The 25,181-nt window shown below is 51.6% G+C and overlaps 9 protein-coding genes across 9 annotated transcripts; 4 read left to right on the forward strand and 5 right to left on the reverse strand.

Annotated features, from left to right (window-relative positions):
- Window positions 1-793: 793 nt before the first annotated feature.
- On the forward strand, window positions 794-2,305 carry LTHEOB_8610 (uncharacterized protein; the record flags this gene model as incomplete). The annotated part of the gene is made up of 5 exons (XM_035518107.1): window positions 794-1,057; window positions 1,110-1,180; window positions 1,284-1,605; window positions 1,654-1,822; window positions 1,872-2,305. 5 exons carry the CDS (start codon window positions 794-796, stop codon window positions 2,303-2,305), a joined length of 1,260 nt encoding a protein of 419 aa, XP_035370316.1.
- Window positions 2,306-2,920: 615 nt separating this feature from the next.
- Window positions 2,921-3,910, reverse strand: LTHEOB_8611 (uncharacterized protein; the record flags this gene model as incomplete). The annotated part of the gene is made up of 1 exon (XM_035518108.1): window positions 2,921-3,910. One exon carries the CDS (start codon window positions 3,908-3,910, stop codon window positions 2,921-2,923), a length of 990 nt encoding a protein of 329 aa, XP_035370317.1.
- Window positions 3,911-4,312: 402 nt separating this feature from the next.
- LTHEOB_8612 (uncharacterized protein) lies at window positions 4,313-5,981 on the forward strand (the record flags this gene model as incomplete). Its single annotated transcript, XM_035518109.1, has 4 exons — window positions 4,313-4,493; window positions 4,546-4,726; window positions 4,774-4,938; window positions 4,988-5,981. The coding sequence occupies 4 exons, from the start codon at window positions 4,313-4,315 to the stop codon at window positions 5,979-5,981; spliced, it is 1,521 nt and encodes a 506-aa protein (XP_035370318.1).
- Window positions 5,982-6,322: 341 nt separating this feature from the next.
- On the reverse strand, window positions 6,323-7,192 carry LTHEOB_8613 (Cellulose-binding family ii protein; the record flags this gene model as incomplete). Its single annotated transcript, XM_035518110.1, has 1 exon — window positions 6,323-7,192. One exon carries the CDS (start codon window positions 7,190-7,192, stop codon window positions 6,323-6,325), a length of 870 nt encoding a protein of 289 aa, XP_035370319.1.
- Window positions 7,193-10,290: 3,098 nt separating this feature from the next.
- On the forward strand, window positions 10,291-12,429 carry LTHEOB_8614 (Copper amine oxidase; the record flags this gene model as incomplete). The annotated part of the gene is made up of 3 exons (XM_035518111.1): window positions 10,291-10,350; window positions 10,403-10,834; window positions 10,888-12,429. 3 exons carry the CDS (start codon window positions 10,291-10,293, stop codon window positions 12,427-12,429), a joined length of 2,034 nt encoding a protein of 677 aa, XP_035370320.1.
- Window positions 12,430-12,552: 123 nt separating this feature from the next.
- LTHEOB_8615 (GNAT family acetyltransferase) lies at window positions 12,553-13,230 on the reverse strand (the record flags this gene model as incomplete). Its single annotated transcript, XM_035518112.1, has 1 exon — window positions 12,553-13,230. One exon carries the CDS (start codon window positions 13,228-13,230, stop codon window positions 12,553-12,555), a length of 678 nt encoding a protein of 225 aa, XP_035370321.1.
- A 3,559-nt stretch (window positions 13,231-16,789) lies between these two features.
- On the reverse strand, window positions 16,790-19,571 carry LTHEOB_8616 (Pisatin demethylase; the record flags this gene model as incomplete). The annotated part of the gene is made up of 8 exons (XM_035518113.1): window positions 16,790-17,046; window positions 17,109-17,452; window positions 17,516-17,742; window positions 17,868-17,913; window positions 18,365-18,465; window positions 18,523-18,687; window positions 18,739-19,381; window positions 19,432-19,571. 8 exons carry the CDS (start codon window positions 19,569-19,571, stop codon window positions 16,790-16,792), a joined length of 1,923 nt encoding a protein of 640 aa, XP_035370322.1.
- Window positions 19,572-20,597: 1,026 nt separating this feature from the next.
- On the reverse strand, window positions 20,598-21,650 carry LTHEOB_8617 (uncharacterized protein; the record flags this gene model as incomplete). Its single annotated transcript, XM_035518114.1, has 6 exons — window positions 20,598-20,684; window positions 20,745-20,969; window positions 21,019-21,194; window positions 21,298-21,390; window positions 21,446-21,533; window positions 21,585-21,650. The coding sequence occupies 6 exons, from the start codon at window positions 21,648-21,650 to the stop codon at window positions 20,598-20,600; spliced, it is 735 nt and encodes a 244-aa protein (XP_035370323.1).
- Window positions 21,651-23,039: 1,389 nt separating this feature from the next.
- On the forward strand, window positions 23,040-24,638 carry LTHEOB_8618 (Isoeugenol monooxygenase; the record flags this gene model as incomplete). Its single annotated transcript, XM_035518115.1, has 1 exon — window positions 23,040-24,638. The coding sequence occupies one exon, from the start codon at window positions 23,040-23,042 to the stop codon at window positions 24,636-24,638; it is 1,599 nt and encodes a 532-aa protein (XP_035370324.1).
- Between the last annotated feature and the right edge of the window lie 543 nt (window positions 24,639-25,181).

The following is a 25,181-nucleotide window of genomic DNA, read 5'->3' on the forward strand; positions in this document are numbered from 1 at the left end:
TCATATTTCTCTCGTCAATTTCAAGCTTTCTCTGTCGCAACGTTGGCGCACTTTTGATTCTTCGAAACGATGGGGACGGATGGAAACACAGCAAAGCGGCGCAGGTTATCATTCGAAGCTGCACGCACTTCAACAGCGTATTTGCATTGGCGCACTGATTCTCGATAAGACCTAATGAAAACAGATGCAATACTTGTCGCGATCGGAAGGTAAAGTGCTCCGGCTCGCACCCATGTCGATTTTGTTGCGACCGTGGTTTGTCCTGCGTCTTCCCAAACGTGGGAAGGAAAAGACTGTATCCTGTTGAGTAGGTAAAGCAACCCTTTTGTAGCTCTCATGTCTCACTATTACAGATACGTGGAGTACTTGGAAAAGAAGGTTTCACTTCGAAATTCGGACTCTGAAGGTAGATCAGACAACCAGCAAAGTCCATCAGGCAATGGAATCGAGGGAGCCGATGAACACGGACGGTCTGAGCACACTTCGAGTAAGTGTCATTACCGGCCCTCAAGTAGGCTGAATTTGACAAGACTCAGGCCTCACTCCCGACTCTCGGCTAACCTCGAGTCTCTATTTTGGATCTCACGTCAAATGCCTTTCAGCAGGGCATGGTAATGATCTATCTGAGTCTATAGAAAACGTGTATGGGCTAGTGACGGGCGGCACGGGAAGGGTACCGCTGCAATTGCCTACCGAAACTGAGGCGCAATCCATGTTGGACCTGGTCTTGAGTCATATTTGCAGCGTCCAACATTTATTCGACCCTCGAGCATTTTCCGACGAGCTAAACCAGATGTACGATACGGAGAAGCCCAGATATTGCAGCGATGATCTGTGGTATTTGAAAGCTTTGATGGTATTTGCCATCGGTGAGCTGCTACGAGGACGAGTGAGGGACGACGCTGATTTGCCCGGCTCTCCCTACTTTCATGAGACCATCAGGAACTTGCCCAACTTCTTTGCGTTACGGGCTGCGGGAACACTGGCTGTAGAGATCCTGGGGCTGATTGCATTTTACCTGCAATGCTCCGATTGCAAGGAGGATGCCTACGTATACGTATGACTCAGTATATGTGATCATTCTCTGTTATGTGCTAACGGGACCGTAGGCTGGTATGGCCCTCAGGCTCGCTATCTCCAATGGCATGGCACGAGAAAGCAGCAACGCCGGTATGAAAAGGTCAGACAAAACGCATCGAAATAGACTATGGTGGACAATATACATGCAAGAAAGGTACTATGAAGCGTATCTCGATATAAATAACATGACTTACATCACACAGGAGACTGGCCGCGGCAACTGGTAATACTTGGGGAATCCACGATGACGCCATTAGTACATCGCAACCGAGAGACTCTCCCGGTTTCCCTCCAGCCTCTACACTACTCGTCAATGTTAACATCGCAAAAGCCACTAGCCAGATCACTCAAGGGATATACGGAAAGAAGAGTCGATCTGAAAGCGAGTTTACATCAGCCGTGCAAGAGGTGCTCTCCTTGCTTACACAAGCCATCGAGAAGATTCCTTCGGAGCATACGGTAGATTTTTCCAGGCCTTTGCAGCTCACGAGAACTAATGCGACTCTCTATTTGATGTTTTACCAGGTAATTATGCCCCACTCTCCAAGCAGGTGTTTACTAAGCTTTGGACAGGCCAGAATGCTGGCGACACGGCCAGCATTACTGTACACGGCAAAGTCAAATCTGCATAGAGATGGACCCATGCGAGATTGCAAGCTGGAAAGTCTATGCAACGAATGCATCGAAGCTGCGACAAGAACCCTCGAGATCCTCCAAGCTTTGAAGAGACAAGGCCTGCTAAGTAAGTACATGTCAAATCTGGAAGTGCTGTTGGTTGCCTAACGAAACAGCGAAATTTGGCTTCTTTGACCTGGACGCGACATTTTCGGCCGCCTTCGTTTTCGTGCTGGTTGAAGCCATGGGGCCAGGGGATCGGAGAGACTTGAACTTGGCTCGCATTACTACAGCACTTGGACTACTTGAGTACCTCAGTGGCCATGGGAATAAAGCAGCGGGAAAGCGACAGGCCGATATCGAACAGATGTGCCGACATCTCAGGGTTTCTCTCAGTCAATCTTCAAACGGACTAGCGACATCCTCGGCAGACGGCCAAAGGACAATTCCCGCCGCGGAGGGAAGCATAAACGCAGAAGAAGTGTCCACAACTCCAAACGAAACCCTTGAACCGTTGACCTTTTACACCGACACCGACTTCAACCTAACTGGTGCCGTCGAGACAGACTGGGAAGAATTCGAACGCATGATCTTCCGCCTCCAGAATTAAATCCCATCTGTATGCTCTTCTTGGCTGCAGGCGTGCGGGACGCGGACGAAGGACGTGATATGGCTGGCAATTGCCGTGATGCAGGCCGTCGCGGATCCTCAGTGCTGTGTGCTCGAGGTCGATGAAGAGGGAGTCGTAGCTGGCGGTTTTGGTGATCTAAATAAGTTCGCCATTGGCGATCAATTTGATAACGAAGGCGATACAGACCTGGTCTTTGGATGCTTGGGTTGTCAGGTTGTTTTAGGAAATTGAGGTGGAGGCGTAGGGCGCTCATTGTGGCATGTGAGTTTGAGATTCCGTAATCGATTTAGTCAATGGCATGGTATCAGACCTTCACCAGTGCTGATTTGAATCGGGCTGTTGTGTGTGGGCAGTAGTAGCCCACGGATATCGAAGCCGAACTATCCTCGGTTAGAATCGCCGTCGTAGTTGCTCACCTCCCGAATCAAGGTCAAGCCGCGCGTCATGCTGCCGAGGTCTTTTGCGTTCAAGATCGTCAATAGTTAGAGTTACGGAATGATAGTACCTGTTCCTGCGGACTGATTCTGGCATTTCCCACTTATCAACCGTGACAGAATCGATACTGATGCCATTTGCTATCGCATGTATGATTGACTAGACACTACCACTGCTCAAGTACCGGTGGATGTTATCGATGGCCGTCATGGCCGTCCGGACCTGAGTTTCGGCGGTAGTAGCGCCAATGTGCGGCGTACTGATGACTTTCCCCGTGGCCCACAGGGCCTCATACTTGGCCAGCGTCGGCGGCTCCTCCTCATGGCAGTCCAGGCCAGCGCCCCAGATGAGCCCCTCCTCCAAAGCCCGCAGCAACGCCTCCTCATCCACAATCCCCCCACGCGAAACATTGACCAAAATGGCCCCCCTCCGCATCAACCGCAACTCCCTCATTCCCACCATCCCCCTCGTCTCGGCCGTCAGCGGCACATGTAACGTCAAGACATCCACATGCGGCAGCATCTCCTCCAGCGTCCCGACCCGCACATGCTCGACATCATCTGCCCACGCGTCCGCCGGCGCCACCGGATCGCACGCCCACACCCTCGCCCCAAACGCGCCGACAAACATCCTCGCCACCGCCGTCCCCACCGCGCCCATCCCCACCACCCCCACCGCCTTGCCCGCCAACGTCACGCCGGCGCAGTGCTCCTTCCGCACCTCGCGGCCCGCCGCCTGCCCGACAACGACTCTGCGCAGCTGCCTCGCCGCCGCCAGCGCCAGCGCGAGCGCCAGCTCCGCGACGGCGCCCGCGTTGACGCCCGGCGTGTTGAGGATGGCGATGCCGCGCGCCGCGCACGCGCCCGCGTCGATGATGTCGATGCCCGTGCCTTGCTTGCCGATGGCGCGGAGACGCGGAGGCGACGCGGCGGCGGCGGCGGCGATGTCGGCGGCGGTGATGGGCTGCTCGCGCACGAGGATGGCCGTGGCGGATGCGCGCCAGTTGGCGATTTCCGGGTCGGACGGGAGGACGACGGTGGGGAAGAGGGTTTGGGCGTGAGCGATGGCGGCGGGTGGGAAGGACTCGAGGAGGTAGAGGGTTGGTTTGGGGGTGGCGTCGGGTGGTGGGGTGCGGGTGGTGGTGGTCATTGTGGTTCTTGTGGTGGAGTGATGGGGGTGGTTTGATTTGGGTTTGTTGGTGGTTTGGTTCCTGGTGATGCGTGATGAATGTTGCGAATAATTTATTCTGGCACCATTCTCATGTGCACATTGAATTACGGACAGAGAATCCGGCATTCCGAAGACAGAGTTGCGGTGCTGAGTCCCGATTGGGCGTGTTTCCAAGGTTGTGCGAGTCGATCGGCCTCGGAAGTGGTTCCCAGCCAACGGCTTCGACATCCAGCCAACCCAAGGGAACCGAACTTCCCCACACCCCGGATTTTGAACCCGATCCCTTCGATCTGAGTAGCACAGCGCGGGTGTTCGATGTATAAAACATGTCTCTACGAACCTGGACCGAAAGCGGAGTGGTTCCTATTTACATTGCACAACATGATGGAATCCAAAGACTCCAAAGTTGAGAAGGTCGCCGAAATGACAGAGCAAGTTGGACCAGAGTCACACAAAGAACCGGGACCTCAGTACTTGATCGATCCAGAGGACGAAAAAAGGGTTCTCAGGAAGCTGGACCGGGTCATTCTTCCCCTTATGGCTCTCGTCTACTTCTTTCAATGTACGTGTACAAATTCCAAGATCGGAGTCTCTCAGCTAAACCACAATCCAAGATCTCGACAAGCAAAGCATCAACTATGCCGCCATCTTCGGCCTCCAAGACGATCTGAGTCTGACCGGCACCGAGTTCTCGTGGGCCATCTCGCTGTTCTACTTCGGCCAGTTCTGCTCAGAGTATCCAGCTGCTTATTTGATGAGCCGCCTGCCCATCACCAGATTCGTCGGCGCGACCATGTAAGTTTGATAGCGACCCGCTCAACCTGTCGACTAATTTTCCGCAGCGTTCTCTGGGGTGTCACCGAGATGTGTCTCGGCGCGACCGCAGATTTTCCGAGTCTGGGAGCAGTACGATTCTTACTCGGCTTCACCGAAGGTGCAGTCTCGCCTTCATTCATGATCATCACGAGCAACTGGTACAAACGGAGCGAGAACCCCGTCAGGATAGCGTACGTCTCAGCCGTCCGAGCCTTCCTTTCCATCCTGACACCTGTTTAGCACGTGGGTTTCGATGTTCGGTGTATCCCAAATAGTCGGGGCTCTCATGATGTACGGAATCGGCACGGCGGGCGACAACATGGAAATTGAGTCATGGAGAGTCATGTTCTTGGTATGCGGTGGCCTGACCGTGGGCTCTGGGATACTATTCCTTGTCGTCATGCCACGCGATGCTACAACAGCATGGTTTTTGAACGAGCAAGAGAGACGAATTGCCGCCGAGCGGCTTGCACTTGAGAGGGCAACAAGAGACAGGGCCGAGTTCAACAAGAAACAGGCTCAAGAAGCCTTGACGGACCCGCGTACGTTTCTGTACGCTATGATGGCCTTGTGTATAACAATACCCACGCCAATCGTAAAGGTTTCTATCTCCATGTACCGAGTGGAACACGTTTCAAGAGCTGACCGCTTCAAGTTCTCATCCAAAGTCATTCACGGCTTTGGCTACAGTTCACTACGAACCATGCTCGTCGGCCTACCGGGAGGCGCTATTGCGTTCGTCCTTGTCTGGGTCGGTGCCATGGGCCCGCGGTACTTGGACAACGCACGCTGCTTTTTCGGCATGTTTCTCGCCCTGATGCCCCTGCTTGGAAGCCTCTTGCTCCTACTGCTCACACAACCCTGGGGCATCGTGGTCAGCACGTGGTTCGCTGGTTGCACCGCTCCTCCTCTCGGCCAGGTTGTCGGCCTGATGGCGTCGAATGTCAAGGGAAACACAAAGAAGTCTGTCAACGGCGCTGTCTTCTTCGTCTTCTACTGCGTTGGCTGTATTGTCGGCCCGCAGCTGTGGCAAGCCGAAGATGCCCCGCACTATCGGAAGGGATGCATTGCGAGCATAGCTAGTTATGCCTGTTTGATTTTGAGCTTACTGGCTTACTACCTGTCGGGCGTGAGGAGCAATCGTAAGCGCGATGGGGAGGATGAGTCCACAGTCATGTCAGCCGATGAGGACCTAACGGAGCGAGAAGATCGGGCTTTTCGGTTTACCTTGTAGACATGTAATCCAAGTTCTAGTGAAAGCCATCACTGTTTTCATGTTTCTGTCAATAAACCATAACTGGGAGGGTTGTTTAAAAATCCTATGTAACGCAATGAAGTTTCCAATTCCCATCACATAAGCAATGCGATGAAGATCAGTGTATTGGATGCACTGGATGGCAGGAGGCGGCTATATACCCGCTCAGCTAAATAAGCTTACTACGAAGTTGCTTCAGTACTTAAAGCAATGAACTGGGGGAGACTTTAGTAGTATTATTGCTACCAAGCATACTGAAGCCTGACCCTACGAAGCCCACTCCGTACGATGGAATAGGACACTACCGAAGCACCGACACGCTATTCGAAGAACTGAGAGAAGAACGCCCACGTCTCTGTAGGAGCAAATGAGTCACCGCTGTCGGTGTCACGGGGCGGACCATCGTGCGGCGCTGAGATGTGACCACCATCATACGCAATCCACCACACCGGATACTCAGCCCTGCAGCCCTCGTAGACAGTCTTGACGTGCGTCAGCGTCCCATTCGCCGGCTCGGGTGGATCCTGCGGGGTGCAGCCGTTGTTAGCGACGAACGCATCGCGCAGGCCGCGGCCGCGCGCGATGGGGAGCAGCGGGTCGTTGATGCCGTGGATGCCGAGGTACGGGATGGGGTCGGTGCTGGCATCGCAGCCGCTGAGCAGGGCGCCGGACAGGACGGCGACGGCGCGGAAGACGTTCGCGCGGGCGCAGGCCAGGGTGCGCGTCATGGAGCCGCCGTAGCTGAAGCCGGTGGCGTAGCGCTGGGCCTGGTCGACGCACAGGTCCGTCTCGATGGCGTCGATCATGGCGTCGACGAAGGCCACGTCCTCGCCGTCGGTGTTGGCCCAGCCCTTGTTGAGTCCGTTCGGCGCGACGAGGATGGCCGTGTTGTTGGCGCGCTGCTCCAGGCCGTAGTACGACCATCCGGGCACCACACCGCCCGTCGTTGCGCCGATCGTGATGTTCTCCATGGTGCCATTTGCCCAGTGGAATCCGAAGATGAGCTTGTAGGAGTTGGCCGCGTCGTAGTTGTCGGGAATCTTTAATGTGTACTCGCGATCCTTTCCGTTGACGGTGAGCGAATGCACTCCGCTGGCGAGCGTCGGCTCCTTGCCACATCCGACTGAGTTTGTAGCACCAACTACATTCGCCGCCACCATAAATGTGAGTATGGATACCAGAGAGATCATGTTGATGGTGGCCCCCAGAATCGAGGAAGTACTGGGACGTCAGGCTGTAGGGATGAGTATCAAAACTAAAGCAAGATTACAGAGTGGAGCAAATATGCCTATATATACTAGTGAATTAGCGCATGCAACTGCCATTTTAGTTTCTAAATGTTGGCAGATGAAAATCTGACCAGTCGTTCGGTCCTATTAGTACACTTCTAGGATTCTCCGCCCCCCACATTCGGAGCAATGCGCTTTATTAACAAACCACCTGCAACTACAAGCGCCGTAAACTGGCCAGCTCAATGCAGATCCGGGTCTTGGCTGGTCATGCGTGGTAGGTGCTGAACAGCCGAGAAGTTCGGCAATTGCACCTTCCCCACACAGCGGCAGAGAGAACGGTAAAACACGAGATCCCCGCTATTTTTTCCGGTCAATGAGGAAACTAGTGGCTTCAATTACCATTCGTGGGAGTCATGTATGCTGCCCCTGAATCTACCCGTTGCTACCTCTCTTGGCATTCTCCGAAACAAACTCCGGGCTACAGGGATGCTGAAGTATTGCTTCAGATGCGTGGGTCTGCGTTGCTTCTGCCCCCAATGTTTGACCGTTTGTGCGCCCCGAGCACCTCATCTCAGCCACAGAGGCCTCCTCAGCTAGATTACCGTATCCGTCATAGTAATTTCATTAGATGCACTAGATGAGAGGGTGGTTAACTGGTAGGCGGCTCTATAACAGGCTCCAATAAATGAGCTACCAACGAAATTGCTACAGTACACAGTACAACATAGATAGTGCCAGATTCGAAAAAAAGGCCAAGGGGAGACGTCAAGTTAAAGCAAGCAGTTCCGTAATAACTCGGGGATGTTCATTCCGATTAAGCATGTTTTCTAAGGCTCTTGGTCCAGAATCAGAGTCCGCTTGGTAAGCTTGTAGGTTTTGGCCGTAAGTTGAATCGCAACACTTCTTATCATTCCAGCCTTCATAGCAGAACAACCTTCACTGGTCTTCAGAACAAGCAGCTAGTATATTCACACCCTGTTGGAGGATTTGTTTCCGAGGCCATCAGACCAAATGTGCGAAGTGGCTGCGGACTCTTAATTGTGGGCAAATAGCTTCCAGGAATCTAGAAAGAGGTGCATTTGGTAATAGCCCCAATCTAGAATGCAGCAAAGAAAATTTGGAGGGGGAGGTATATCCAATACGAGGACTGAAATATATCTGGCACCAAAAATGTCATGCGTCAACTCAGCTGGAAGCTCGAGTACTGCGCACGATTCTTGTTTGGGACAAATTCAATGTGCGCGCTCATACGAGCCTTTGGTAATGTTGTCCTAAATTCAGCGCTACGCCGAGCAGCCGTCGTGGTTCTGTCGGCGCTAGTATTGATCAATGCTACTGGTGTAATACTGGGCATGGAGCCTGACAAACCGTGGGATTTGGTTCCCACACCATCCGGGGGCGACAGCGCGTTCGAAGACGAGCTTGATACCCTAGAACAAAGTGTCCACCGCTGGCCTTCCAGGTGGTGAACCGAACTTATCTTGGGCAAATTTATCACAGACATGGGCGAGTGTCTGACCCAGTAGCTCGATCGACGAAGCGACTGCAGGACCCAACGAAGCAGGAGCGAGGTAGTAGGAGATCTCATTGAAATTATCGGCTGTGCGAGATACAATTTTGATTATGTCTTCTATCCTCTTGATGCGCCACTGGAGATATTCCGGCCCCTCCGCTTGCATCTTCCTCAGCCACCTTCGAATGTAGTTGCGAAGGCTTTTGGTCGTAACGCATTCTTTCACATCCTCAACTTGGTACAAAAAATTGAGATTCTTGAACTTTAGATCAAACATCGCCTCTATCATCCCGAAAGATAGTCATACCTGTAGAATGGCCGTCGTCTGCTGAAGGTCTTTGTATTTATAGAAGCCAACAACGTGGAGCTTGTGCTGTTTCTAGCCAACTCGGTAGGGATATGTTGTGAATACACCACCATCGTACGGCTTGGTACAATGGTCGGGAACAGCGATGTGTTCACTTGCTGGACTAAGAGGCATCTCGAGATAATCTATAACTACAAACTCATTTGAAGCTTTCTAGATGAAGCAGAAATTGAGAAAGACGGTTAAATTATGCAGTGCTGTTATACGTATGACATATTGCCACGCACATCTTCCTCTACTACCTATATATTACATAGCATGACAAGGCTGGTTGAGGTTACTACTCAGCTCCTATTGTGTAACCGTACAATTGTATAACGCATAACGTTCCCCAAGATTGTAAAGAATGGCCGGGTTTTCTTAGTAATACAGCAAGTTGATTGGGCAGTATGGGAGAACTGCTGGGTATGTAAGTCGTGGTCAAACCTACTTTGGTGGGGCTCAGCTACGGTGCAAAGCTGTGGCCGGCGGATTCATGGAAAGCACACAGGATTAAAGTACAAGATAAGCGCGAAGTTCCTTAAATGGCGGGGAATATGTTTGAGAGGCTCAAGACATGGCCTGGAGCAAGATATCGTCCCAACAGTGCCTCCCTGTTACAGGTCCGCAATTTGCAATGTTGTGGAATCAACAGTTGACACACCCGCCGTTCGCCGCAGCGTTTCCCCGCATTCAAAGGTTCCGGCAGCGTTCGGGCGGCGAATCCGGACCCGAGCCGAACCTGACGATAACGCCCCGCCTAAACTTAACCTTAGCAGAACGTGCAACGAGTACGGAGACTCGTCCTCGCCGGAACCTCCCTTTGGAGGAATAAGTGCAAGAATGTAAACAATGGATCGCCGAAACCTCCTCTTAGCGGAAAATGTCATATCTGTGCGCAAAAACCTCCCCTTCCCGGAATGTGTGACAAATATTAAGAGGAGTCCTGCGCAAACAATTACCTATCAGATGCAGCCCTTTTTTAGCGTCTCACGCCTGCAGGTTGCACATCGCTTATTGGCTGCATCGCGATCTTCTCTTTTTCCGGCATCTCGGCATGATACATATCTCCTTCGTGGCGCCAATGGCGGGAAGATCCTCAAAGATATATTTAAGCTGGTTTGACCTCACACAAGCGACTACGCATCGTTTTGCAACCCACATGTTTACCGCCAGATCGTCTTTGCATCTATCACCATGAGCGCCTCTCCGTTTCCCCACCCGTTCGACCCCTTGTCGCCCGAGGAAATCCGACTTGTCAGTATACCAACGCTTGCTGTAGTATGCACCACAATCTAATAATGTAAAGGCAGGACAAATTGTCCGCAATGATTTGGCTGGTGTGGATATTAATTTTCGGGTCATCACATTGCTTGAACCTACAAAAGACGAGATGATTCCTTTTCTCGAGCATGAGCATTCAGGAATCGGCTCTGTTTCGACCCCGTCTCGAGTAGCCAAGGTTCAAGCCTATGTCGGGCAAGCTGGAGAAAAGAAGAAGTTCACTGAGTTCATGGTCAATCTCAACACAAGATGCATCCAGTCCGAGCAAGAGCTTCCAGGAAAGCATTCGTACATCGATGCCGATTACATGCGCCAAGTCGAAAAGGCCTGTCTTGCGGACTCCAGGGTGCAAGACGAAATCCGATCACTCAATCTTCCTGAAGGTGCTACTGTTGTAGTTGAACCATGGGCGTACGCAACGGATGGAATGAACGACATGAATGAGCGCGTCACTATGGTAAGGATTCAGATATTGAGCCCTAAAGGAAACTGTCGCTAAGCAGCAGACAGTGCTGGTTCTACATGCGACTCTCTCCACACGCCGATGCTAACTACTACGCGTATCCACTCGATCTCTGCGCCGAGGTCTCAGAATCACTTGAGGTTACCAGGATGTATCGTTTGCCATCGGGCGCAGACGAACGCATCAACGATGTCAAAAAGCACTTTGACTCCAGCAAGATTCATAGCACAAGCGAATATCATCCCGACCTTGCCAAAGAGCGCCGGCAAACCACACGTCCATACCATGTATCGCAGCCCGAAGGTCCTTCTTTCAAATTTGTTGGAAACTCTCTGAGCTGGGAGAAATGGACTTTCCGGGTGGGCTTCAACTACCGCGAAGGCATGACTCTGCACGACGTTCGCTATGACGGCCGAAACTTGTTTTACCGGCTCTCCCTCTCTGAGATGTTTGTCCCTTACGGCGACAGCCGTTGCCCCTACCCCCGTAAGGGCGCATTTGACCTTGGAAATGATGGAGCCGGCGTCAACGCGAACAATCTCAAGCTCGGCTGTGACTGTCTCGGGCATATCAGGTACATGGACGCATGGCACAACACGAGCTCTGGTGATCCTGTCAAGCTACCACACGTCATTTGCTGCCACGAGGTTGACGATGGTATCTTGTGGAAGCACACTAATCCGCGAACCGGAAACGCAGTCGTGACAAGATCCCGCGTGCTGGTCCTTCAAACAATCATCACGGTCAGCAACTACGAGTACATTTTCCTCTTCTATTTCGGCCAGGATGCATCTATCCACTATGAAGTCCGTGCAACAGGGATACTTTCTACAGCTCCAATCGACGTCGGAGACAAGGTGCCGTACGGGACCACAGTAGCTCCTGGTGTGCTTGCACCCTACCATCAGCACCTTTTCTGCCTCCGTATCGACCCTGCGCTTGATGGCCGCTTCAATTCCCTGGCTGTGGAAGAGTCACACCCCATGCCGGTTGATGATGCGCAAAACCCGTTCGGAGTCGGCTATGTGACCAAATCAAACATCGTGCCGGAGGAGTCTGGCTTGGATCTGGATTTTGCAAGCAACCGCGTCTTCAAAATCATCAACGAAAACAAGGTCAATCCTATCACCCACACGCCTGTCGGTTTCAAGCTTCTTCCCTGCTACAGCCAGATGCTGCTCGCACATCCCAGCTCATACCATGCGCGTCGGTCTGAGTACGCCGCCCACGCAGTGTGGGTCACACGCTATAGCGACGACGAGCTGTATGCGGCTGGCAAACATACGATGCAATCCCAAGGAGGTGAGGGGATTGCGTCGTGGATTCGTGACCGGAAGCAAGACGCCGAGCAGTCATCCTCCGTCAGAAACGAGGACATTGTCGTATGGCATACATTCGGATCTACGCACAACCCACGCATCGAGGACTGGCCCGTTATGCCGTGTGAGAAGATGGTTGTGGGGTTGAAGCCTCTCAATTTTTTCCTTGGGAATCCCGGACTGGATGTTGCCATATCGACGCAGGATGCCAACCAGAGCACTCTTGTCACCGACGAAGGCAGTGGGTGTTGCGTGAAGACGAAGCTGTAGTCACAGATCAGAACCTTCGCTATTTTTAGATCTCGGAACAATTTACGATGTCATGATTTGGGAGAAGTTTTAATTGATCGTTCTGTCCTCAATAGCTCCAGTGACCTAGCATTGTCGACCAACTTATTCTTTGGTTAACGTTGCCGCCATGATCAAACCCGTTCGTTGATTGAACTTTGGACCACCTCCATCTTCCGGCACCATCTCCCCGTCCCCATTCGCCTTCAATGCCTCAGCCAACGTGCACCTCCCAGCATCCACAAATCCGAGCCCTGCGTACATTTTGACCGTTGCCGTGTTCTCCGGCTTGACCATGATCCGTACACGTATTTGCTTTTGCTGCTGCTTTCCAGATCCCATCTCCATCTGTTGCAGCCAGCTGAAGGTCTCGCGGCACAGCATCTTTCCAACTCCCTTGCCACGGTGCGCGGGCAGCGTGTACAGGCTCAGCATTTGCCACTTCTCTTCATCTGCGTCTGAGCATACAGGCGGCTGCTGTGCTGCTTCAGGCAGGGCATATGATTTTGCCGGCACGGGCCCGAGGAGCGTGACTTGCGCGATCCATTCCCCTTCGTCGGCGGAGGTGCTGGCATCATGCACGGAGCAGATGAAAGTCTCCCGCCCTGGCAGCTGGAGGCGGCTTTCCCACCATTCGTCCGTGTATTGCGATTCCTTGTCGTAGGTTGATGAAAACGAGTGAGGGGATTCGGCGAGTGCAGAAAGGCGGAGTGATTTGTACTTTTGCGCCAGATGGGACAGTGAAGGTGACTGTGGATCGATCCGTATGCATGTGTAGGTCATTTTGGTGTTGTGGGCTGTGGGGCCGGATGCAAAGTTCGAAAGCAGGGCAGTGGTCTGGATTGGATTTGGGTCTGGAAGGCCAGAATCAGCAGATATATATAACAATTAGCCCATGCATAAAACGAACATAATCTCCAAAAGGTGCACTTTATTAGGAATGGCTGTTATCTCTGCTAGGTAAGTTCTGCGCCTAGCGCGCTCATTCGTCCGAGAGTCATACTAATTCGTCCGAGCCTAAGCGATACGTCCGAACTCAGCAACAGTTCGTCCGAATCCTGCACCAACGAGATGTAGGATAAATCTCTACTGGCGACGTGTTTAGATTAAGCAGAGACCTAATTACATATTAAAATTATAATTACTGGAAAGGTTTTTCATCCACGCCCATTCAAATCAGCTTATACGGCCCGGAGTGTAAGAGACAGCTGATTTCCAAGTCGCACAACATTATAACTACCATCTCTAATAAACTACAAAGTAAAAGAACATGGCGCGGTAACTAATCCTTAGGTTCCCACCACACACTACTGTGAGTTATGGTCTCCACTCTCAATTATAATTGCGAGAGAGACATGTTTGCATAACTGCTGAAAGAGAAGTGTATAAGTAATCCCAGGACGCAAAAACGCCACCCGTAGCATTTGATCCTGTTCATTAAAAGTTTTGGATCAGGCGTGTCAACATACCGTCTCTCCGTATGCTGCGAGGAACCCTCGGGCGGTTCGGTTCATCAACCAATCGGGACGAGTTCCGGGTTTTCACCGTTGTTTTGCACCCGCCATCGTGCTGGTCTATCGCAGCAACATCAACGCTCATACTGGCCAACATCGCGCATAAATCACTGTCAGCTGCATCTATACTCACCATTTAACGCTCCCTAGAAGAAACACTGGAGTTCTCCATCGTCCTCAGGGACGCCACCTCCCTGCGGCGCCGTTCCCTTTCCTACACGCGGGGTTCGCTCCGAACACATTCATTCGTCTGAAGTTTGTAGTGATATGTTCTATCACGCCTCAAAACCTGTGCTCCTATCCGCCTGATATCTAACCTAGACCTCATCTGTTCATCTGAATATCTAATCACATCTTTTTCGGCACTGCACCTCTATCACATCTCCCTATTTATCCTGCTAACTATGAGATCAAATGCACATAGTAACAGGGTGAAAGAGATGAGGAAAGGGACCCACTCCTGTAAATCTTGTGAGTTTTGCGAAGTGAACACTTCTGCTAAATGTCGATTGTGGGCGTTTACAGTGTATCAGGTCGAAGCCGAAAGGTCCGGTGCATTTTCCCGCCCGGCCAGTCTCAGGTATGCGTCCAGTGCGCACGGCGCGGCGACACCTGCATTCCTCAACGCACTGGGGTATCTGGCAATTTACGGCCCACTCATGCAGCATCCGCTGGACTTGGAGGATTTGAGACACAAAGAATGCCATCCACTACTGGTGAAGAGATGTCTGGGACGCCGCAGGTCCAGGGCGGCATATTTACTGATGGCCCTACACGAACGTGGAGATCAGATCGATTTCATCCATTTGGGCGCATCTCGTCGCCTCCGCTGCGAGAAGTGCATGCTCAAGATCCATCGAGCTTCCCCTGCACTGAGGGAATGCGGAATGAAACCGCGCCACTTTTAAGGCTCTTCAACAATTCAACTGTAGGCAGTACTGCATTGATGGGAACAACGGAATACCCCGCTGATTTCTGTGCAGCTTTCACCATCGGACGACCGGAGAGAAAGGGCCAGCGTGGAAGGAACCAATATCGCAACCTTTGCAAGTCCACCAAATACTATGCAATATTCTACCATAGTGGAAGACCTACGTTCCGTCATCCCATCTGGCTCGGAATTGAAAGAAATTTTCCACAAGCAAAGTAATTGGTGGACTGCGTGGAGAACATCGCTTGATTTATTCTTGGGTGATGAAGCAGATCTCACACTGGAGATGTTTGCTGAAAAGGCATTGTCGTCTGAACATCCATCCTTACTCGGAAACCTGCTAGTGTGCCTTGCCATCAGCACAGACGAATACCAAAGATACCTGGACCCTGTCGAGCGCTGGATTCTGAATGACGATGAGCTGGCTGGCTGCTTGCACGGGTTGAGGTGCTCACTGGGATTTGGATTGGTTCTAGTGGCTACCATGCAGCCCCGCCGCGCTGTTTCGGTCTTCCGTAGAGCCAACACGCTTATGCAAATGAACGGGATTCATCGAACTCACCGCGCGTCGAGGGAGCTGGATTCAATCTTCTGGCAGCTTTTCCATGCCGATCGCTGGGTCCATTTGATGCTCGGCCTGCCGTATTCTGTTCCAGACATTCTATGCGATCTCCATATTCCGCCGATCGGCCCTGCGATGCCGCCATCAATGTTCCATCATCGCCATTTTGCAATTCTTACAGGACGTACAATTGATTGTTTGCAAGATCTCAACGGATGCTTATTATCCAGAACCTTGCAAATCGAAGAGCAGATGGACAAGGTGGTCTCGCATCTCCCTTTCGATTACCTGGATCTTGCCGAAATATATACGTGCTCCGAGCCTACGGAAAAATACACGCGTCTTTTACGAGTACGCTACGGAAATCAGCTCAAAGCGTTTCTCCATCTGCCGCTGTTTCTGCAGACAAGAGACCGACAAGGATACAGCAGAAAGACCTGTATTGACAGCTCTCGAAGCCTGCTGGAGGCCTTTCTGGTGATGGCCGAGAACAGTCTTTTTTTTAACGGAGTTGTTGCCAACCTGGAGGCATTTTCTGCATTCACCTCTGCCGTGGTATTGTTCCTACACTCCACGGGTTATGGGAGAACCCCAGAGCAGGATGAGGCAATTCGCTGCACAAAAGCCAATGATGAACGCCTGATCCTTGAGACGTTAGAGGCAATCAAGCAATGTGCTAGCATGCGAGGCAGCTCCTTATCTAAGCAGTGCCTTGTTTCGTTACAAGATCTGGTAGATGAGAGTCGAGCGTTGGAGCATGGGCAAACTCAAACGATTGTATTGCCATTCTTTGGTAAGGTGTCTTTGAAGCGGAAGAGGGTTGACGTCACCCCGCATGATGGAAAGAGTCAGGGAGGTGTCTCATCCAACATGGTATCTTCGCACGGGGATGTTCTGTCACTGGGTCCGGAAGGAGGCTTTGACGATTTCAGTATGTTTGAAGACATCGACTTGACTTACGAGGGTCAATGGTTGCTCGATGACACAAACTTGTTTTTGCCTGCCACATGAGCCCAAGCCATCTTACTGGAACCCGACAATCCTCTTTATCAATTTAAAATAACTGAAAGTTTCACCGGGGATTTTGCAGCAAGACCAAAGGGTTTTGTGGCTTTCACTATATGAAATGTAGAGCTCCGATTCTCACCGTGCTTAAAGAAATTGCTGCAAAACTTATGACCCAAAATAAAATTTTTACCACGTTCTTTCGTGGCCTTTGGCTATAGTTAAAGCGTTGTGAAAGTAGTTCGGAATATCGACAAAGTGATGAAGATTTCATTGCTCTATTCTCAAATTCATCTGGCACAGGAACAACAAGAAATACTCGAAGGTCTATTACGCCTTCTCCGCCCGCCAACAACAATCCAACATTTCTTTGACTGTCATAGGTTGGATGTTCGGAAACCTGGAGTTTACCTCAGGGGGAATAGCCATCATCTTCCGGTCAAGAGTCATCAGCTCAAAAAGAGCGCTGCCGGCTTGGAAAACTTCCTTGGGCTGGGAGATGTAAGCGATCTTCTGGAACGGCAGCTCCGTAATTTCAGATCTCTTTAGCTTCTCCTCATCGTCAAAGGTAACCTCGAACTTGCTTCCTACGACGCTAGTTAGCAGGTATTATGGGGGGGTTTGGCAAGAGCTTGATGGAAAAGCGCACCCGTCGCCTCTTCGGCCAAGCGAACAAATTCATTCCAAGTTATGATGTCACCCGCTATACGGCTCTCCTCCGGCCAATCCTCCAGGTCAAGCTCCGCGACTAGGAATTTGGCCATGTCAAACGAATAAGTAATTGTGACAGGAATGTCACCTGATCCAGGTAGTGCGGCCATGCGGTGCTCGATATCAATGACCAGCGGATGTGGCTTGAGGTAGGACTTGATCCGCCCAATCGCGAAATAATCGAGAAATATGCCGTTATGTACGACCGTCCATTTCAGGCTCTTGGACTTCTTCAATTCGTCGATGGCGAGGATGTAGCTGTCAAACATTGGGTTTCCGTTACTAACCATGAAGCGTTAGTGGTAGTTTTTCTTATCTCTATATTGCTTGCAACGAGGACCTTACTCTCTAGGATACGAGATGGCAAAGCAGCTCGGGACGAAGCGCTTTGTCTTCGAGGATGCATCGGAAGCCTTAATCAAGTTGATCTGAGCTTCATTGACTCCGTCGCCGGAGGTGCCTAGTGCGCAAATGACGGTGTCGATGTCATTATCTTCGAGAGTGCGGGTTAGGGACGATACATCCGTATAGTCAACGACGACAACAGGGGCACCGAGTTGCTCTTGCGAGGGCTATAGGTAAATCTTAAGCAATGGATCTTTGTCTTTTCTTTTCAAGGTTGACTTGCCTTTCGCGTAAGGACAATGGCTTCGTGCTTGCTGTCATTTTGTATGACTTCGACAATGGTTCGACCGACATCCCCGGTACCTCCTGCAATCGCAACTTTGACCATGATATCGTAACTGAGGGAAGAAATCAGTGATTTGATCGCCAGAAAGTAGAGACACGATGAACCTATATATTCTATGCGGGCTCCGCGGGCGCCGTGGGTGCCGTGGGCGCTGTGAAGGTAATTATCATCGGTCCGTAATTCGTCCGTCTTCACTTTAATAGACGATTAAGTTCTACGAAATCTACTTTGTACGTGCTTCTTTTTCCCCGTTTTGACTAGCTGCATCTAATCGGTCCGCGATTCGTCCGTTTAAAGTTCCGCTCAGCTCGGTTCCCTCCGTATTGCTCGAGAACCCTCCTTCATCCGTCAAGAGATTGGTCCACTTCATCTAAAGAGAGTATGGCAAGGCCGACGTCCCACACTGCAACAGACGAAAGGCCTTAGTAGTATCAGCACGCTAAGTTACATTTGCCTGCTATCTCTTATATACGCGAACGTTGATGTCAACTTGTTTCACGAACCAATAGTTGATCTCCCTCCATTCAGCCTTAGGATTGGCAAGCTCGATATGAAAAGATCGAAGAAATTGCGGGAGAAACTTCCATATTTCCGCAGCAGCAATCTATTTTAGATGAAAAGGTCAGCACCCGTGTAAGGATAGCATTATGTGGAAACGTACATTCTTTCCAATGCATTGACGGCTGCCCTGTCCAAATTGGAACATATGCCTCTCCATTTCCTTCGCATCAGAGCGAAACCAGCGGTCGGGGTTGAAATCGTCGGCATCTTCGCCAAAGATGGACTTCACAAAGTGGAAGGCAGCGGGATTCACGCCAACCCGGTACTGTATTTGTTAACATCATTTTACTTGAGATGCTGCGATCAGGGAACATACTCCAGCTGGGATGTAATAACCACATAAATTGCGACCCCCCTTGGGTACGTGACGCGGGAAGCTGAGAGCAATCGAAGGGAATACACGCATGGCCTCCTTACAAACTGCAGTCACGTAAGGCATGTTCGATGCTTCGGCATACGTGATGATAGAGCTGAGCTTGCCCTCAGCCTGATATTGGTCGATTTCTCTCTGCAGCTTTGCGTACGCATCGGGATTTTTGCAGAGATTGTACAACGCGGAGCGGATTGCGACAGCAGTAGTGTCACTGCCGGCGAAGATGGCTGTGTATGATTCTGTGTAGACGTCTGTTATATCGAAATCCGGGGACTTTTCGCGGCTCACTTCAAGCAGCCTTTCGAGCATATCCGGTCGGCCCTTGCCCGATTCGACACGCTCATCCACCAGCTTCTTCGATACTGCAGTCAAAGACTTGAAGACTGATAGGCTACGCCTAAGCTTTGCGGAAAATGGCAAAACGAGGATTTGCAGAGGCCACAATAGTTTCGGAAGTACTGCCACGCGGATGGCGTGCGGTAGGATAATGTCCACGGCAGCGATGTAACCTCCGATGTCCTTGCGTTCGCGAAGGAACCCGAACATGCGGCCGAAGAACAGCTCACCAATGACATCAAACGTGTACCTTTGCTGAGTGTCATTGTTTGTATTCAAGTCATTTGGTAGAGAACTCACCAGTGCACCCACTCGGAGATGTCGAATACAGTACCCTTATCGGCGAGCTCTGCCATGCGCTGCATGAATAACTCGGTGACAACGTCTAGGTACTTTTCATTGTCCAAAACCGTCTTGAAAGTAAATATGTGCTGGATCATGCGGCGGCGAAATGTGTGTTTCTTCTCATCCAGCTGGGTAAAGCTGTCGGCATGCGGAGAGAGATTCGGTGCCTGGGTCAGGTAGAAATCTGTCTTGGTGAAGCCAGCGTTGACGGCGTAGATTTCTTTCCAAGCTTGTGGATCACACACTGAGCACTCATTCGGTGCAATTCTCACAATGGGTCCTTTACCAAAAGTCAGCGAAAACAAAGGTCGGCTCGGACTGGCAATTAAGAACCATATTTTTCATGCAACTTTTTAGTGTAGCGGTGCATGTCCTCGGCGTTGATCCGTTGTAGGTACCACAGTCGCGAGATGGATGCCCAAAAAGGACCAGGGATCTTGGCGAGTGGAGAAAAGAGTCGTTGGTAGACAACCCATCCCACACAGAAGGCAACAAGCAAGCCAGCACAAAATGTGAGATTGAGAATCGAGAGCGCCATTTTGCTTCCCGGACGTGTGAAGTTTGGATTGGCAAGGCAATGCATCATTCGGCGCTTGGAGAGAATCAGTATTGCTTATATCCATGCGTAGCTACTGACCGGGGCCGAACCGCCCCCAGCAAGGCGGGATCGGAGAATACCTATATCAGGGCATAGGTCGACAAAAGCAGTTTGTGCACGGAGCCAGCCCTACCCGAGATGTTCCGTCGGCCCGCAGCTTGGCATGGAACACCTGCCTGGTCTGGAATGGTGCATAGGCGACCGTCATGTCATCCGAAAATGCTCTCTACTATTTGTGCATCGATATATCCCTTGGCTTGGGCAGAGGATCGGCGATAGCCCCATGATAGTGGAGATTGCTGAGTACAGCGAATCGGAAATTTTGCATGTACCTAAAGAACGCAACCGGAAGGGTCTCTTGGTTTTGCAACACGACAGCTGCGCCCCACAACTGATTTTCTACGTCGCCGGATCCTTGTTCCCGACGCCCTCGACTTTCTTTTCCCCACGAATGTTTGAAAAAATGTTACGACCACCACTTTCATCATTCCAAGCCCAATTGAAAACTTCCAAGATAAATGGCTCATCCAATCACACCCTCGCCTCTCGCCATACACAAAGCGTTGTCGAAGTGGCTTGGAATATCAACAAGATCAGCGCCAATGGAAACCTGTTACTCGATGAGAAAACTCTCTTGATTTAGAGAAAACAGGTCGAGTGAAGTACTCACCATATGAAAGCCCTTCTGTGCGTACTCGTGGCCCTCAGTGCCATTGTTGCAATAGATGCCGGCCCACTTCCCGTTGTCGGTGGCGGCCTTGTAAATACGATCAAAGGCAGCCTTCAGCTCATCGTGCATGATGCCACCAATGATGGGGTGGCCGATATCGTTGGCAAGGTCAAAAGGGCCAATAAAGAGAACGTCAATTCCCGGTACAGCGGCGATCTCATCGACCTGGGAAGCCGTCAGATGGGGTTGGATGACTTCAGAGTTGAACGCGTACGTTGTCCAGTGCCTCCTTAGTCTCAATCTGAGCAATTGTGACGAGAGCATCATTGGCTTGCAGAAGGTAATCGCCAGTTCTCTTACTAGCGAACTTCCCTATCGCGAGTTCCGGGCTGAATCCACGTTTTCCTTGCGGGGGAAATTTGGCTGACGAGACGAGCTTGCGGGCGTCATCTGCAGTGTTGAGAAGCGGTACGCATATACCATGGGCACCGGCATCAAGCGCTCCTTTGAGGATTCAGGGCTTGTCTGAAGGTGGGCTGGAAAATACACTCACGCTTGACCATCCAAGTCTCATTTGCGGCAATGCGGACCACAGGGCTGACACCACAACCTGCAACTGCTGCTACACATTCATGCATCTGTCCATCTGTGAAATAGTTAATCCTTTCCGATGGGATGGGATAAGATTGTATGATTCGAACCGTCAATGTTCCCGTGTTCCATATCCAAGCAAATCCAGTCCATGTCGGCACTGGCAATGGCACGAGAGAGATTGGATCCAGGCAGCATCTATCTAGAACTTTAGCTACCAAGCTTCTGCTTTACGAGACAAAGCATTACCTGCCATGCACCGAAGGTAGTTCCCCCCTTTTTAAGGGCTTTCTGGAAGCGATTCGCGGCCTGCATCCTGGCGTGGTTCCCGCTTCGATGATAAATGTGCGTACGTTGCCAGTAGAGTTGGAAATTGGTTTGAGAAGCAACAATGAAGTGGTATTTATACGCCTTGTGCAGTGCATGGCTGGAACATATTATGAGCGCATAGTTTTGCCTAATTGGGCAGTGTTGGCGTCTTGCATATAAAACACTCCCGGCCCTAAAAGCTCAAACAGGAAACATTTCCCATGCCCAACGCTGACTTTCGAACTTTGAGCTCTAATAAATATCATCAGTTTGGAAATATATCAATGCTTGGGGTGTTCCAGCGTTGCCCCGCATGAGATCAACGCGAAGCCCCGCTCGAGTCTCAAGAAATCATACTGAGTCCCACATCTCCTGGAGCTGGTCTACTCCGCAGTCTACCTGGCGGGGGCCGAGCCCACTCACACAGTTGAAGATTCTTTCCGCCACTTCCGGCGATCTGCATACAGGTGTACTAGGGGCTACATTATTTTTGGGTAGTGTTTTCGCGCGGGCATTGGAGCCACACGCACTATAGGCCTTTACGAGCATGTCCAGCGAAGAACACCTCAAGTTCCTACAAAAGTCTTATCTGTAAGTATCCTCCAGGGCTTTTGAAACAGTAAGACACATGTCAGTCTAGAGCCGGCCGGGTGGTTTCTTTGAACCACAGCTCCAGTCTCATCACCCGTCCCGCAACAGCACGCAGTCCGCACAAAAGCCGGTATGCACCAAGAAACATCTTGGTGTCACCAAACGATTGAATACCATCTATAGCTATCTCGCCCGCATTTCTCATGCTCGGGAAGTAGAAATTGCGGGCCACGTTTAGCGCCACGTTCCCGAGTGACGACCACATCCTGCAAGCAAACCTCTATTACAGAGGGGAACGAGATGGCAATGTGTTGCTGTGGTCTACGTTTGCGGGGACGAGACCCGACCATGCGATGCGACGCGTCGTTGATTCGAAGCATCTAACGCGGCCAAATAACTCTCCGGCTTGCACGGTGATTCTGACTCGCACTAACGAGTACGGCATCGCCTCGAGAGCTACATCCCGTACTACAACGCTCGTCCCCGCATCGTTCCCCACATGGATTGCCGCCATCTACCGCCGGGGAGATTGGGGTATCATAGGTAGGTTTCCGCAGAGATCCGGCACCCTGATTAATAGGTTAGCTTTTAAAGTACGTATATACAATAATGGGCGAATCACGAGACTAACCCCACATCTATACATTGCACATACCCTTCGCGTGTCAACACTCAATGTTTGTAATTGAACAACTCCTGACATCCCATCGGCATCGGCATTAGAATTGCCACCGACTGCCGCCTAGCTGAAATGGTATAAAAAGCACAAAAGAAACATTCCCCGTTATCATCACCACCACCACCATGTCCGCCACAACAACCGAAACAAGCACCCTCAGCTCTAAATGGCCGCAAGCCCTCGACCTGGCGGGCAGCAACCAGCCCTGCCGGCTCGAAGGCGCCATCGCTGACCTGCCCGTGCTGGGCACGATTCCGCCCGAAATCAACGGCACCTTCTACCGCGTCATGTGCGACCCGTTCGTGCCGCCGCACCCGGACAACGTGCCCATCGACGGCGACGGCAGCGTTAGCGCCTTCCGGGTGCGGGCGGGCCGCGTCGACATGCGCATGGCGTACGTGGAGACGGAGCGGTACCTGCTCGAACGCCGGCGCGGCGAGGCGCTGTTCGGACTGTACCGCAACCCGTTCACGCACCACCCTTGCGTGCGCGCCGCCGTCGACAGCACCGCCAACACGAACTTGGTGCTGTGGGCGGGCGAGCTGCTGGCGCTGAAGGAGGTGGCGCTGCCGTACAGCTTGGATCCGGATACGCTGGGAACGCGCGGGTACGATCCGTTTGGCGCCAGGGAGGAGGCTGTCAAGGCGAAGACGTTTACCGCGCATCCCAGGGTCGATCCGGAGAAGAAGGAGCTGGTAGTGTTTGGGTACGAGGCGAAGGGGTTGGCGACGAAGGATGTGGTGGTGTATGCATTGGATCAGGCGGGTGATGTGGTCAAGGATAGCATCGTCTGGCTCGAGAGTCCGTGGTGCGCGCCCATTCACGACTGTGCCATTACCGACAACTGGGTCATTCTGGTGCTGTGGCCGTTCGAGACTGACGTGGAAAGGATGAAGAGGGGGAAGCAGCACTGGGCGTGGAGCTACGACAGGCCGGCTACGTTTATTGTAGTGCCGCGGAGAGTGGGAGGGAAGATGCCCCCGGGCTGGGCCAAAGGAGAGACGAGGACATACCACTGGAGGAACTGCATGCCTATCCACACTGGCGGCGCCTGGGAGGAGGTCGAGCAGGACGGTAGCACCAGGCTGTTCTTTGAATCCAGCCGTGTCCACGACAATGCTTTCCCATTCTTCCCACCCACCGATGGACGCATGCCTGCTGCCGACGCAAAGGCCGACTTTGTTCGCTGGGAGCTCGACCTTAGCAAGCCCACAAACACACAAGTACCAGATCCGCAAATCATTCTGGACATGCCCTCCGAGTTCCCGCGTATCGACGAGAGATTTATGGCGAAGAAGTTGAAGATTTTCTGGGCGGATGTATTCCTGCCGGAGCGAAGCGACGGTGGGAAGAATATCTTCCACGGACTAAACGCCCTCGCAATGCACAACCACGAGACAGGAAAGACCCGTTTCTTCTATGCGGGTGACGAGTCATTGATTCAAGAACCCATTTTCATTCCGAGAAGTGACGATGCCGCCGAGGGAGATGGGTGGATAATGGCCATGGTTGAAAGGCGAAAAGAGAACAGAAATGACTTGGTTATCATTGATACACGCGAGTTCGAGAAGGCCGTTGCCATCGTGCAGCTACCTCTCCATGTCAAGGCACAGATTCATGGTAACTGGGTTGACGCAAAGGAGCTGGGGGAATGGAAAAGCCTAGTCCAGCAGATTCCTGAGGTGAAAATTAGCGGTAGAGGTGCGCTGGAACCGCTAATTTAACTAAGGTTCTTGAAGCAGCGAGCATGAACGAATCCCCACTCTACAATTTCTTGAATCTTGTATCCATGTAGTATAACACATTTCTTTCTAAATCGATTGCAATTTCCTTCACTCTACCTTTGCCATCTACTATAAATACCGTCGCGAAACGCCTCAAATAATATCAGAACAATTATACTACGTAAGCACCCGCGAAACTTCGCCTGCGTCGCCTCTCCCCGCATTGCTCCTGCCACAAAACGCCAGCGCTCTCACCAAACTATTGCTAATGAAAGTCAGGTCGCCAATCCGTTCAGCAAAGAAGTGCTTCGTCTCCGGGCCGAGTATGAGCGCCGTCACGTTGCTACAAACCTCTACCCTCCCGGCGGTCGGTCGCTTCTCGAACTAGACCTCCAGCGTGGTAAAGAATCTTAACATGACGTACTAAGTTGATGACGGCACCAAGCATGGCTAGTTACTACGCATCTTCGACGTCCCCGCCACCCTCTCGGGCAACATCCTACGGCTCTACTAGAATTTCAAGATAAATGGATTTGACACCCT

This window comes from Lasiodiplodia theobromae (genome assembly GCF_012971845.1).
Source record: "Lasiodiplodia theobromae strain AM2As chromosome Unknown scaffold_27, whole genome shotgun sequence".
NCBI classification, from domain to species: domain Eukaryota; kingdom Fungi; phylum Ascomycota; class Dothideomycetes; order Botryosphaeriales; family Botryosphaeriaceae; genus Lasiodiplodia; species Lasiodiplodia theobromae.